We start from the raw sequence: 15,241 nt of genomic DNA, 5'->3' as shown, positions 1-15,241 counted from the left end.
GTGGTTTGTGTAAATGCGGTTTCCTAGATTCTTAATGGCTGGCATAAGCGTTTTCGTAAACAAGGGACAAAGTAGGAGGCCTGGCCAGAGTTTGCGGAGTGACCAAAAAACTCTCCATGGAGTTCCGCAAGCGATGGAGTGAGGTAAGTTGCACTGCTGATTTTTAGCTCAAAAGGGTGCATCCTTCTGCCACTTGAGATGTTCTACTCGAGTGGCAGCTTCCTCAATGCAAGTGGCATGTTTCTCAACATGAGCAGTAATTATCTACCGCGACCCCTCGCAATGAGAAATCTCGCCGGGAGATAGTCTAGCATTGGATTTTCCTAGCTCGCTCTTCCTAACTCAATATTGGCGAGCCATGAGAGAGGAAAGAATCTGCTGCACACCTCTATGCTGAGTTTTTAGAAGCTCTGAGGTCCATGCGGAGTGCAGAGTTAGAAAAAGTCCACAAACTCCTCAAGGGTAGCAGAGTTTACCGCCCAGGCCTACAAATTAGTCTAATGAACAGAATTGTTTTTTTCATATTACTTCCCTTGCACAGATCTGAGCCAAGCGAACTAATAGACAAAGACCAGTGGGTCTCTGTGTTTCAAACTTTTGAATGTGATTGAAGAAGCATGTTCCATCCAAATCCTAAATTCTGCATAGAAAAACATTGCTGAGAGTGATTTTTCAAGAGTGACGCATTGTGATGCAACATTCCCCACACCTACTTAGTTTTGAAACTCTGTCTTGAAGGATTATGCCAGTCATGTAACCAAGAATATATGAGAGTCATCATTAAAGACAAGAGTGATTTAATTTTTAAAACATTTAAATTAAATTAAATTACATAAAATAATGTGCAATGTTCACATTCCGAGAGTTTGCACAAGACCATTTGCAATACAAACATGTTAAACAGTAAGATTTACATTACAAATAGTAAGCAATTTAAAATTCACCATGGCTGTACAGTGACTATTGAACAACTGCTTAGTATTGCTCGTTATTATGAACTAACATTTCATGGATGATATTGGTGAATGATTTCATGTAGGAGCACCAGACCAGGGGGAAGTAGTGCTTCGTTATCATTCAAAGTGATCCTCAGCCATACTCCTGAGATGCGGTTGTCGTCCTTCGCCAAATCACAAAAGTCAAATCTTCATGTTTCTCTATGGCTGGTGTAGCTTTACTGTTCAATGATTTCTAATGGTTCTCTGGATGTCCTCTGGTGGGATATTGTGTTTCAGCAACGAATGTTTATGAGAAAGGCAGATGGTTAGGGATCCTCAATACATTTTGTCAGTGGTATCAGTCGCAGTGGTCGAATCAAAGGCCAAAGAAATGGTAAGTAGGTTGAAACCTGAAAGTTGAAAAAGTACAAGGTCAGATAGGTCAAGTAGGCAATTGCCCATCCTCACAGTCCAGCAAGCAATGGAGGCACCAGGAGCTCATAAAATATATTTTGCTCTGTGTTCAACTTTGGCTTGCAAAGAATTTGAATAACGTTCACCAAGGTGACGGGGGAGTCAGCACTGAAGAGATTGTGACTCTTCAAACACGACAAGAGGTAAGGCAGTTTATAAAAATGTGCTGCCATACAATATTGTACTCCAGCAGGTGCCTCTTGTCTTCTCCAGTGTCACACCCTGTTGTTTTGGAATCATACAGATTATTTTTACCAATGTGAAACAGGCCTGATAAATGTCAGTCCTAGTGGTCGATTACGATCTCGGTCGAAACGGAAGCTTTCCGACCGAGATGGTTGGTTTCACTATTGACCCCATAAATACAATTTCAGTTGTCGGAAATGAAACTGGCCAGTCATTCCAGCTGGCTTCCAACAGGCTCAAGGAGCCCATCGGCCTGTCGGAGTCTGGCCCTCAATTCATATGGATGCATTTTTATACTGTCCATATTATGATTAGGGTTCCCTGATTTCCGCTTTGTCTGATTTTTACAGATAAACACAGACAGAAAACACTGTCTCCCCTGTCTGTATTTATTTTTGAAAGTGGAAAAATACAGATAATTTAGCTTCTTTTGAGTGATTCATCATGCTGAGATTAATTACTTTCAGGCCAGTAGCTGTACATAATGACAGCAAGGGGAGCTACAAAACTCAATGATATGTCCTTAAATTACTGCATATCTCAACATGTATGTGTGTTGTTACACTATTTCTTTAATGTGAGTTTATTATGTTTATATTTTTTACTGTGTAATGTGCTAAAACCTGACAGGCATTTAAGTATGAGTCCACATTTATCTGTTAAATAAATGCATAAATACACCAGTTATCACCTCATCTATTTAAACAACGCAAATTAAATATGGATAAATACCAATAAGCTGGCCAAAAAAGAAATATGGACAAATACAGACGGAAATGTTCAAATAATAAATACCATAAAACCGTGAGACCTAATTATGATGCACGGTTTCCGGAGCAGACTTTCCATGCCGGCTTCCGACATGGAAAGCCTGTTGGAAAGCGTGTTTGGGGGCCTCTAGCAGGGCTCCTTCTGTTGCGGCCTCCGGTTGGAGTCCAAGGGGGCACGTTGATCCCAGCACTGTGTGGCAGGCACCTTGAGGTGCCTGCCACGTGGTGCAGGGAGGAACACAGCCTCCCATTTCTCTATGGGAGCTTGTGCTACAGCTGATTTATAGGCACAACACATGCTCCCATAGGGAAATGTAAGTATGTGACCGCACCATGTGTGGTTGCATCATAATTAGGCGGTCGTGACTGCCAACTAGAGGTCAGTCGGTCCATGTTTCCATGACAGTGTTGGGCGGGCTCAAGGGGGCAGATAACGATGCTTACTCATGGGCCCCCCTTTGCATCTGTACCACATTTGCAGAATTATTTTGCTCTTCTGTGCAATCACAAAGCATCCATAGAGGAATTACAGCTAAGCTCTTGGTGGCTCTATTCTCACATGATGAATCTCTGAATTGGTAAAGTAGTTCTCTTCTAAAAGGTTTTACACCCAATTTTCCCCAAAATAGAGGTGTTTCTTTTATGATGATGAGTTCTTTGGACAACCCTACCCCGAAATCTCTCCTCCTCCAGCACCAATGGGATGTGATCGCTCAGTCTCGCTAGTTCCATTGTTGCTTACATATTTCCCTAGGCTCTTGAAAACCTATGTATTTCGTTCCTTTTCAACCCTCATAACTGTAATGTAATTTAAAACAGTAACCAAAGTCCTTATATTATAAGTGGATCTGGAATTATGAGACTAAGAAGGGCCGATTGTACTCTTGAACGTCTAGTACAAGAATATCGTGACACAGTAATACTGTGGACAAAATATCGAGGGACAAAATATTAAAGAGTAAATGCACAAAGGGACATATACATTTGCCATATTTTGGTACACATATGTTGAATTAGGTACAGAAAATCCTTACATACTTACCTTTTGATATTTTGTCTCTTGATTTTCTTATCAATGATATTAGTGTCCCACAATATTGTTATTCATGAGACACATAGGAAGGCCAAATTATGGAACACAGTGCAAATTATGCAGCATAATGTAGTACATTCTGTGACAATACTATTTTGCTGTTTTATCAAATATTAATGCTGTTCTCGCAAAATGTTTTGCCTCTCTAGTACCAGTATAACACATGGGTGATAAATTCAGGTGAGTAGTTAACATTTGCCACAGAGCAACACCATGTGTAATTGTTGATTCTTCTAAACTAGCAAAACATTTATTTGTAAAAAAAACTGTAAATTATGTAGCATAGGGTGGATTGTTTGGCAAGTATAGTAAACCCATTATTGTATGGAAGAAGTGCCTGGAGACCCTCACGGGTGACAAGCAGCTCTCTACAAATCCACCCTACATTTACATTACATTCCAGTGACCCCTATCGATAAGTGATGGTTTGTTGTGTGATCCTTTTAGTCTGATAGTACTCACACTCTCACTCACATTGACAGGAAAAAAGCATCAAAATCTTACCTCACCCTACTTAGAAAGTATGAACTCGCACAACCTGAGAGTGCTTTTCATCATTTTGATCATGTCCTCAAGCTGGTAGATAGAGAGAATGGAAACAAGAAGGCTATTTAGACATGACAACATGTATAACAGTTGACTTATTTTTCTCAAAAAACTCAAATTGTGGGCATTGCCAGTAAATGGTTGACCCCAAGGAATAGGAGCTTTTTTCTCCATTGAGTAAAGCCAAGGCCAGCCAAATTCCTTGTCTAGTCTAGAAGTGAGGATAGAAAAAGCTAAACTTGCTCCTATTGTGAAAGGGAATTTTTAGCCCATGGATCCTTGCTCGCCCACAAATTGGATCAACCCCAGTGTATTTTGTTTCGCAGAAGAGGTTAGTCTAGTAGTCAGAAGGGTAATTGTTTTAAATAATCTCTTTTTCCTTCAGGAGATAAATTCCACCTCTGTACATTTAGACTGTGCACTAAAACCAGCTTTGAAGTTAAGAAATCAGCTCTAGCTCTCTAAGGGTACCAGTGGATGAGAGACGGATTGAGTTGCTACACCATTCACTCCTTGTTAATAACGTAAAGAATTCCTTGTGTTTCTGAGAATGGAGGATAGTTTCCATGGGAAGTTATTCGTGTGATATCATGTGGATGTACTTTGTTTGTGAAGATGGTATGGAAGAAACAGAATTTGAGAGAGAAGGCACATGAACATGATGGTATTGTATTTTAAAGAAAACTCACATGTTTCTCCGGTGAAAAGTTGGGGATGTGGAAGTCATCCCTGTATTCTGGTGGTGGTAGTTCTTCAAGCAGATTGTCTGGATCCTGAAAATATAATAAAAAAGATCAGCATTACCAAGACCGTTGTAAACAAATGTAGACTGTCATGAGTCTTGAAGATGAAAGTCATGAAAGTCTGCACACCTCAAGCAAATAAAAAACATATGTACAAGAAACAGCATACTATGTTCACTCCTATTTTGGCATTTCACATCCTTAGCACCTTGTACTCATCACCTAAAAGCAGAGCATATGTGTGAGTGAAATATTGCTTATGTGAGTAATGGATCAAAGATGCAGTAACAGTGAATAATAGTGATTTGGCAATGTATACGTGTGCTGCTACCATAAGTGCTCACTCTGCTCTTTACCTAAGAAATCTTGTATGGCTCTTTCTAAACAATACAGTTTCTACCTTATCTGATAGATACCATCCTGGCTCCCAAAGGGTTCGCCTACCATTGACAGATCACTCACCTCCACTACATTGTAAAGAAATCAAGAAAGAAATTATTGGAGGACGTGGCCAACCAGCCGAAGATGGTAGCCGCATTTTGAGCGAGCTACATGCCAGCTCCTAGAACCTTGCTGAATCCGAACCTTAGGTGACCTATTTTCAGTTGCAGGCACCAGTGCAGTGGCCCTATAATCACCCCCTTTGGCCCACCCAAACCTATCCAGGGAGCCCTGGATGAGAGAGCCAATTTCTGCAATCGACGGCCTGGGTGTGCATACGGCCTACCTGTAGATGGGAGGCAAACACCACCTGGAGCTGTAAACCCACAGTGGCAAACCCTCTCTGCATCGACTCCTGGAGCGTGAGAGGGAGAGAAGACAGGCGCGTGGCTGAGGTGTCGCACATTGCTGCTTTCACTTCCAGGTGGTGGCCCGTAACAATGTAACGGGCACCTTAGAGTGGAGGAGATGGACTGGTCACCACACGTGGCTAGGACTGAAACTGCAGCCTGGTTGAGCCAACTATGGGGCAACCTTTTCTTGGATGCAAACATCCATGTGGTGCCCGCTACACTTGTCCCCTTTGGCCAACCTAAGCCCATGTAGGGAGTCGGGGATGAGAGAAACTTATTATGCAAACAACGACCTGTCGGGAGATGGACATGCTGCCAACAGACACAACCTGGAGCTGCAATCTCACTGCAGCGACTTACCTCTACCTCTGCATTGACTCTTGACTCGCAAGGGAGAGGATACAGCCACATGGGAGGGGAGTGGTAGGGACCACCTTTCATTTGAAGCACCCCCATGGGCTTGTGACAGCCCAGCTGATTTGGTGGCCCAGAGTAGAAAAGAGGGGGTGGGCAACATGAGAGAAATTCCCCACAGAATACTTCAGAACCTGCATTATGGATTGTGAGCTATCCTCCTACTTCATTCTGGAAAGGGCGCACAGGGCACTGGCCCTAAGGCCACAGACAGGGAGACCGCCTAGAGGCATTACCATCAGTATACTGTACCTTATGGACAGACTATATCCTGCGGCAGGCACAACAACGTCCATTGCACCAACTCTATGGTTACGCTCTCCCCCGATTATGCAGGTAAAGTGCAGCCCCTTCTTACATCTTTCTTAGAGGTTAAGTGAAAAGTTAGGGCTAAGGACATTCAATATATGCTGATGTACCCTGCCAAACTGAAAGTAATGTATCAGTGGAGAACCATTTTGTTTAAGAGTCCGGAAGAGGTCTGGGACTGAGCGGCGGAGAGGAAATAACTGCCCATATCATCTAAGGAGCCAATGACAATTTGGGAGGCCGAAGGGGATCAACCATCCCACTCTAGGAGGAAACTCAGCAGACTGATAGGAGGCCAACTGTGGTCACAACTGGAGGACAGAAATAGGGCATCCTCCTCAGAGAGCTCTGGTGATCATGGGGGAGGGGACGCTACCAGTGGATGATGAGATGTTATTCAGTGGTATAGAGTTTGGTCCCTTTCCTTCCTTTCTTCCATGTAGAGCTACAAGTTTATTCTCATTCGCTGACAAAGAAGAGACACATTGCATCTGTAAAGAGGGGCTGTCTTGGGGCAAATCACTCCCTGCTACACAAGACTATGGTGATTTCTTTATTTTGATAGAGTACTATGTTGTATTGTATGTTGTTCCTATTCAGGTTGCTTGTTTTTGGGGCGACAGATGCTTCCTCTTTAGAAGTGGTGATTAGAGGGTTGTTGGGGGAAAAGTTGGGTACTTTAGGGTTGAGTTAGGTCACAATACTACGTCTCATGCAAGACACATTGCACAGGCCCTAGTCAAACGGGCTCTTTTTAGGCTCTATTTATTTACAGCACTATTAGAAAGTAGACATTGCACTTACTGCTTTTTGTGCGTGACAGCCCGTCTCTAATATACGTCTGGGGTGGGTGACAGCTACACTTTGTGCATTCAAGCAAGACCGCCACAACACATAAAGGATAGATGGATCTGAGTACCCATCTAAATATGTCTATATTCTGATGGCCTTGCTTGGGCGGGGTGGATGGGAGGGTCCAACACGTCACTTGAATAGGCAGTCTCCTGTCCTCACTAAAAGGACAGATTATCCCTGATGGACAGGACTGAGTTGAAAGGAGAATCTATGCACTTCAGAGGGCTGCTTTGAAGTCACACTCTCACATCAAAGGCACTTTTGGGTATCAGTACTGGGTCTTTGACCCCCACCCCGAAAATCAGACACTTCTAGATCTTGAACTGAATCTATCAGAAGGACTGTTGTGGTGCTCAAATGACTCATTTTAGACTGCAAGCTTGAAAGGCCTGCTTCTATCTTGCATTGCCCTGCTGTCTGCTGTTCTCGGACTCTGCTGAAGGAGAGCTTGACTCTGCCTTTCCGCCAAGTGATCTCCAGGTGCTTGTGGCTTGCCTCCTGTTGCTTGAGAATCAAGGATATCAAAGTCCTTACTCCTGCTCCTGTGCCTGAACTTACTGGAAGTGGTCCGGTTAGAGGCTACACGCAGGTATCGAACGGGTGCCAGGCGTTGCAGGCGGTGTGCCATTTTCGCCTCCACCCCCCTCCCGAGACCTATGGGGCGTGGATCTTTTATTTTTCAAACTATACAGGTTCCTCTGATTATGAGGTAATTTTCCCACAACTTGTTGGTTTGTTCATTTTGCACCTTTTTTTACACTGATTTTTAACTTTCACGTCCTCTGGTCAGGGTGGGCCTTAGCGTGCCCATACCGCCGAGGTACACTCCCCATGGTCCTGACGAATGCCCAGTAAATCACACATCAAGGGCAGAAACATGTTGACCCCACTTTAAGTGGAAATAGCCAAACAATTAACTTGGTAGTTTCCTAAACACATTGCTTTTAATATGTCAGATTGGCCACAGAATAAAGTTTTTATGTGAGACACAATCTGGACATTTTTAAACCCTTTTCACATTTACATAATCATCACAACTAACCAGCTCCGCAGTAATCCTGGCGTTGTAGCACACCGGGGAGGCATTCAGCTTCTCCCGGTGGGCCCGATAATGAAGCATGTCACCAACCAGGGTGGTGAGTGAGGGCTTCCTATACAAATTTAATAAGACTTGCATACTCATCTTCTCTCCTTTTGTGCTTCTATACATTTATTGATTTACACTCTTTCGTTGTTTGAAGCTTACTGGAAGTGGCCCAGATACTTGCAACATGGAATTTGGCGCATCTCCTGTCTGTGTGTAATAGAACCGGCGATCAACACTGTTGCTGGAGTTTAATTGCCACATCACATTTGAATCAGCACTTTGCCTCTAGAAATTAATGCATCGGACAGCGCATCTCCGCCACTGCAGCTTGGTGAGATCGAGGCATCCCCTCGACTGTGTGGCAGAATCTGGTGAGGCACATCACTCAACACTTCTCGACTCAAGCACCGATCTTCCGAACTGACACATCGCCATCACTACATGGAACAGATCGACTCATCTCACTGTTTGTGACCAGGAAAGGTAATTTGATCACTTGGTCCTGCATGGGACCTGTAGCTGGCCTGCCCTTCCACGCGGTCAGCCTGAACGTTGACTTTGACCCGGTCCAGCACGATGTAAAGTAACTTTTTTAATGCTACTTGCTTCTAAGCGTTTCACTGCATGTATTCCTTTAACATTTAATATCTCAACTTCCATACATTGGATTTTTGTCATTTTGGTCTTGTTTTGTTTATAATAGTGTTTGAAGCTTACTGGAAGTGGCCCAGATACTTGCAACATGGAATTTGGCGCATCTCCTGTCTGTGTGTAATAGAACCGGCGATCAACACTGTTGCTGGAGTTTAATTGCCACATCACATTTGAACCAGCACTTTGCCTCTAGAGATTAATGCATCGGACAGCGCATCTCCGCCACTGCAGCTTGGTGAGATCGAGGCATCCCCTCGACTGTGTGGCAGAATCTGGTGAGGCACATCACTCAACACCTCTCGACTCAAGCACCCATCTTCCGAACTGACACATCGCCATCACTACGTGGAACAGATCGACTCATCTCACTGTTTGTGACCAGGAAAGGTAATTTGATCACTTGGTCCTGCATGGGACCTGTAGCTGGCCTGCCCTTCCACGCGGTCAGCCTGAACGTTGACTTTGACCCGGTCCAGCACGATGTAAAGTAACTTTTTTATTGCTACTTGCTTCTAAGCGTTTCACTGCATGTATTCCTTTAACATTCAATATCTCAACTTCTATACATTGGATTTTTGTCATTTTGGTCTTGTTTTGTTTATAATAGTGTTAGTATTTCTAAACGTGTATGGAGTCTTTTTGTGGGGTATTCTTTCTGTTGCTGTGTGTTTGTGTGTTGCACAAACACTTTACACATTGCCTCTTTATATAAGCCTCACTGCTCTGTGCCAAGCTACCAGAGGGTGAACACAGGTTATCTTTTAGTGTGGATCTAGCTTACCCTGACTAGGATTACTGCTTCTGCTTGGACAGGCTGCATTCTTTTGCCAACCAGAAACCCAATTTCTAACACATGAGACCCATAGGAAACCTGGGACAGGAATATGACCCCGTTGACACGCAAAATTAAGGGAAATATGGTGAGATAGATCTCCCCCCGATCATAATGGAGTATAGAGCCAGTCAAGTCAAGAATAACTTTATTTCAACTCAGAGAACCATGAAAAGATTTACAAATTAATATGATTAAAATACAATACATACACAATTCATCATAAAAAGGTAAAATCTCTGTACAGATTTTACTCCTAAGGCTATCTGATCGCAATGGAGTCTCTTATGTAATTAGCTACTGCAATACAGATTTCAGCCGTAGCCAAAGACGGTAAGAAGTTAAAACCATCAATACGAGCAAGAGTGAGTATTTCTTAGTAATGGCAGCAGAAATCTAGTTCTCTCTGATTTATACAATGTGCAAAATAATACAAAGTCCATAGTTCTTTAAACTGAGACGTTATCACATGGGCAGAGCATAACCTTGTTTGATCACCCTCCTTGGCGAGGAAATGCCGGCAACAAAGTGCACAGTGCATAAACAGAACCTGGTTAGATAAAATCAGAACTGGAACTTATTAGAAATAAATAGATAACATTGTGCAGGGGCAGGAAGCAAACAGGGGACTCCAATATTGTCATGTTGGTAACTAATAAGCCTATTGCCCCTGGAACAGTATGCCTCCTTGAAAACTCCTTTGACATTTAGAGGAATTCCTTCAGGGTTTTCAATAAAGTATTCCAGACTAATCTCATGGTAAATCCTCCCTAAATATTAAAACCATGGAACCTTTAAAACATTGTCTGATTTTTGGGAATCTTTAATAACATCACATGAAAGTATTAAATCCTCAGAGGTCCCTATCTTGGCCTATAGAAGAAAAGGGGCACTGCCTATACGGTCTTCCATACATTCTAGTTAAGTTCTGTATGGCAAAAGAGATAGGAACACTTTTTGGGAGCATCAGTAATCTTTTCATGAATTTATTTTCGATTCCTACAAACTGTTGGTTTTTAGCGTCGCCCCAAACCCCAGCTCCATACCTGGCAATAGAGAGACATTTGGCTATAAAGGGTAATTAGTTCCTTCACAGGCTTGTGCCCCAATGTATGGTTTAAATCTTTTATTACTTTTCAAACAGGAAAAAGGACAAGACCCCCAGCTCCCTAGGGACAATGCAATAAAGACAAAAAGTTGTCCCCAATTTAGAAGCAAAACGGAATAGTGCATCCATCACCCTACTTGTCTGCTGTGCCCTTATGGTTAAAAGAGGTTCCCATCTCAACAGTTTGCTAAAAAGATTGCCCAAGTATGAGAAGTTACTTACCTTTTCTGTGTAATGTGCTAAAACCTGACAGGCATCTAAGTATGTGTTTTTTCCCCTTTACTGCCATATCTTACTATGACTGTTGTACCGGAGTGACGACTGGGGAGTAGGGTTACTAACGCTTTTTCCACACCCATACCTTCCAACATAGTCCATAATTTATCTCGGTTGACAGTGTCAAAAGCACCAGATAGGTCCATGAAGGCCAGATGGATAGAACTCTTCAAGGACCTTCTGTGCTTATTAATGATTAAAGATGAATTAAGATATTGTTCAGTTGTACCCCGCCCTCTCCTAAAACCATATTGAGTATTGGACAGAATCCAATTTTCTGTTGCCCAATCTTTCAAGCGTGCAAGGAGGACTCTGCCCAAAACCTTATCTGTGACATCTATCAACTAAATGGGCCTTTGGCATGCCAGGTCACGTTTTGCACCTTTCTTTAAAGATTGAGACCACTGTTGCTTCCTTCCATGATGAGGTTGTATAGCCCTCTTCATAATGGTTGCATTGCCACAGCTGTTGCATGTTTTGCCACACTACCTCCAGAAAATCCTTACCCTTTGGTTTACAACCCTACAGTTCAACATCAATAGCTACAAGTAGGGAGGACCGGTGCCATGAATCTCTCATAAGGAGTGCATTCAATCCTTTGTGATGGCGGACTAGGGGCAGTAGACATCAGACTATAATACTGGGCAGCTCAGCTCAGCTGCTGGCGGTTAATGACTGGATCTTTGGGGACCGGGGGACCCAGCCACGAAACTTAAGCAGACTCCCTTTACCGGGTAAGCACCAGAGTTTTGGCTGTATGGGGAGTTTCTCCTGCCCACTATTCCAGCCATTTTAGCCGTTCCAGCCATTCCATTGATTAACTGGAGGTTGCCTACTAGGAAGAAGCTGTTGTGCATGGGTACATGCCCAATGGAAACGTTAGGGCTGCTGGGCCCTGAGATAAGTTTGGGATCTGTAAATAGGGAGACATCTGGCAGACATACCATATGATGTTCTACGACCAACTTGAAGCTAAAGAGGATTTACAGAGATCCCAGTTGTTTATTTACCTACTGTGCGGACATGCACTGGTTAGGCACACAGGCCACATAACAGCGCTCACAAGAGTACAGTCCATTAGAAATCTGACTCATGATGTTAGCTATTGGTAGGAAAGGCAGATCTTGCTTATACAGAATTCTGGTGCTAAATGTCCCAGACCGGCTAAACAAATTGCAGGAAAGATATGAGTCAGACCTGAAGCCCTTGGATGATGACAAATGGATTAAGGTAAACAATGGCAGCCGAAAATGGGTAATATTGCCTCACCTGAGATTAGACCAGGTTAAAGAATATATTAAACCCCTGAGAGGCTATGAAGGATGGGGAGGGACAGCTGCCCTGAATATTTTCGTTATGGACAGACCAGAATCTCCTTCATGCATGTGGTATGGAAATGCCAGGTGATTCAGGTGTACTGGATCCTGCAATACCCTAACCTACAAAGAGTGTGCCGACTTCTGATAGAACACAATCCCACGTTGGCTATCATGGAAGTATTTCTGGGATGGGATGGGTAAGGGGACAAAAACTGATGATTGGGACCAGTTGTGTTTTTGCTAAACGTCACAAAGCGGGCCTTTGGAGATGCAGGCCCCCCACAATCTCAAAGTAGCCAAGAGGGATGGTATAACTGCTCTTTAGCTGCGGAAGCAGTGTACAGATCCAGAGGGTAACCACAAAAGTATGATAGAATCTGGGGACAGTGGAAAGTACAGCCCAAAACACCCAGAGCTGGCCACCCATAGGAAGTTCTTGGTGGAAAGTGCACAGTTGTCCATGGCACATATCCATCTATAGTGAACCGGATTGGTAACAGCAGACTTAACTGACATCTACTTCATGGTATTCCAGAACTAAATGGGATGTTGTGCAAGGGGGGCATGGGATGGAGTGCTATGCAGTGATACAGTAGTGTGATCTTAAATGTGTTGAAAACTCAATAAAAAGAATTTTCAAAAAATAAAGAAATTACTATCCAGCTACAGGAAAACTCAACAAGAATTTCCTCTTGCGCAATAACTGCTCTTGAACCAGTGTGAAATTGCAGCAATGAAACTGAACCAATCTGTTCACTTCGATGTCAAAGCTGACCCTTCAGTTGTGCCAGCTGGACTTTTCCCCAACTTTTAATATTATTGACTGAAGTCCTACAACCTATCATGGGATTTTCAGGCTGTCAGAAATCCCTCAATACGGTGAGCTGTATGGCTACCAGGCCAGTGGAGTACATGCTTCCACTGCCCTGCCCAAATGGAGTTCATTATTAGATGGGCTGGCCCATCTATCAACACTCCAATATTTCTGAAGTTCAGATTATAGAAATATCTATGCATACATACATGCAATACCAGTGTAAAGTGTTAGAGTAACTAGCTAGAGCTGGGACTGCTGTTGTGACTGACATATTCTCAGACACCTTTCTTCCCCCTTTTTTGGTGCTGTTGCATTTCTCTAAACTATTCATCTAATCTGAGCCTTTCATTGTCTTGCTTTTGTTAGCCACTGATCATCTTAATCACCATTGTCATACCCCCAGCCAATGAGCAGAGACCTTCACATATATTAGCTTGCATGATTTTACAATAGGTCTCGAATTTGCACGGGTTAGAGCTATAGACGTAAATTACAATGTCTTTTACTTATGTTTTTTGGTTTGGAGTGTAGTGGATGTATGTGATGTCCAGTGGAATTATGTCGGTTGTATTCAAGTTGTTAGTTTTGAAATTGTGTGGGGTGGAAGTGTGTGGTGTATTTGTGTAGTGGAATTGCGGTGCATTGTGAATAGATAGGGGTGAGAGCTGCACAAAATAGATAGAAATGGATGATAGAGAGGGATAGGTAGTTTGTGCAGGAAATGGTGATTGAATTTGAGATAGATAAGCAGAAAGAGTATGTGAGAAAGAAGGGGAGAGCAGGCCACAGATGCATAAACGGGAGCACATGTGTATGCGGAAAACACCTGAAGAATAAGAGGAGAGTGTGGGTTTGAGGGACAGAAATTTGAGATAGAGGAGCAGAAAGTGTATGTGAGAAAGAAGGGGAGAGGAGGCCATAGATGCATAAAGTGGGGGCACATATGTATGCAGGAAAGTAAAACAGTTAAAGAATAAGAGGAGAGTGTGGGTTTGAGGGACAGAAATTTGCGAAAAGGCATGGTATGGCAACTGTGCTTGAGAACTCAAGTGAACCGTATGAGAGAGGCAGGAAGAGTGCATGAGAGAGCGAGAGAGAGCAGTGAGAGAGAGTAAGAGAGAGAGAGATAGAGGTACAAGTGGAAGGGGCACCAATAATAGGGGGGGAGGTGAGAGGTGGACCAGTGAAGAGCGTGAGGAGGTACAGGAAGGTAGCGGATGTGAGCAGGCAGTATAGAGAGAAGACAAGGAGCGTGAGGGAGGGAGAGATCAGCGGTATTGTAAGATGAGAGGGGGTACTGGGAGTCTGAGGGAGAGATGAGAGAGGCAGTGGGTGTGTAGGGAAGTGATGACAGGGTTGATGATAGTGCAAGGGAGTGAGTGATGTGTTAGATTGGAATTGTTTGTTGTGGAATTGTATGGCATGGTGTGTAGCTGTGTAGAGGAAATATGTGGCATTGTGTGCTCTGGAATATGTGGATATAACTGAAGAGTGATGATGGTGGCAGCAAATGGGAAGCCCATGGGCAGGCTAAAGCCCATCCAGTAGATGCAGCATGTCTCGGTTTGAGACAGCCCATATGCTCCGTCTAGAGCTGAGGCCTAAAAAACATGACTTTATCCAGCTGCGTGGTTTACCATCAGAGAGATACCAAATAGCGCTCCAATGCTTTGCCTGTACAAGGGCATATGTGTTCTCTTCCGTGTTCTCAGAGTGAGACAGAGAGCAAGATTGAATGAGCAAGCAGACATTGTAGTTTATGAATTGGTGGTAGCAGCATTCCCGACAAACAAAATGGCTGTGTGTGATTTGACCACGGTGTGGGGGCAGTTGACTGATTTGTAGATGCAGAAAATATGGGTGTCACTAAATGTTCAATATGTCATCCTGCCCTTGGAAGAATGCCCACGAAGGTAATCCTAGAAAAATCACATGTACATGCAATTACGGTATAATCAATATAATAACAGAAACATATGTAACAGGATTCATTGGATCAGATAATGAGTGTAAAATGACTTTGACA

General features: G+C 43.3%; 1 protein-coding gene across 2 annotated transcripts in view; it reads right to left on the bottom strand.

The window, feature by feature from the left end:
* Positions 1-851: 851 nt before the first annotated feature.
* The window catches only part of LOC144827380 (maestro heat-like repeat-containing protein family member 2A), a 54,937-nt gene continuing 40,547 nt past the window's right edge, over positions 852-15,241 (bottom strand). Inside the window, exons 11-13 of one of the 2 annotated variants that reach the window (XM_078685717.1) lie at positions 4,697-4,780; positions 3,966-4,037; positions 852-1,348 (exon numbers count right to left, since the gene is read on the bottom strand). In XM_078685717.1, coding sequence (XP_078541843.1) covers positions 3,972-4,037; positions 4,697-4,780 — 150 coding nt within the window. In that variant the 3' untranslated portion in view covers positions 852-1,348; positions 3,966-3,971. The remainder of the gene's footprint in view (positions 1,349-3,965; positions 4,038-4,696; positions 4,781-15,241) is intronic. The other variant, XM_078685716.1, reaches the window with a different exon arrangement.

This window comes from Lissotriton helveticus, chromosome 4_1 (genome assembly GCF_964261635.1).
Source record: "Lissotriton helveticus chromosome 4_1, aLisHel1.1, whole genome shotgun sequence".
NCBI lineage: Eukaryota > Metazoa > Chordata > Amphibia > Caudata > Salamandridae > Lissotriton > Lissotriton helveticus.
The sequence above is the reverse complement of the archived record's forward strand: the minus strand, read 5'-3'. Positions and strand labels throughout refer to the sequence as shown.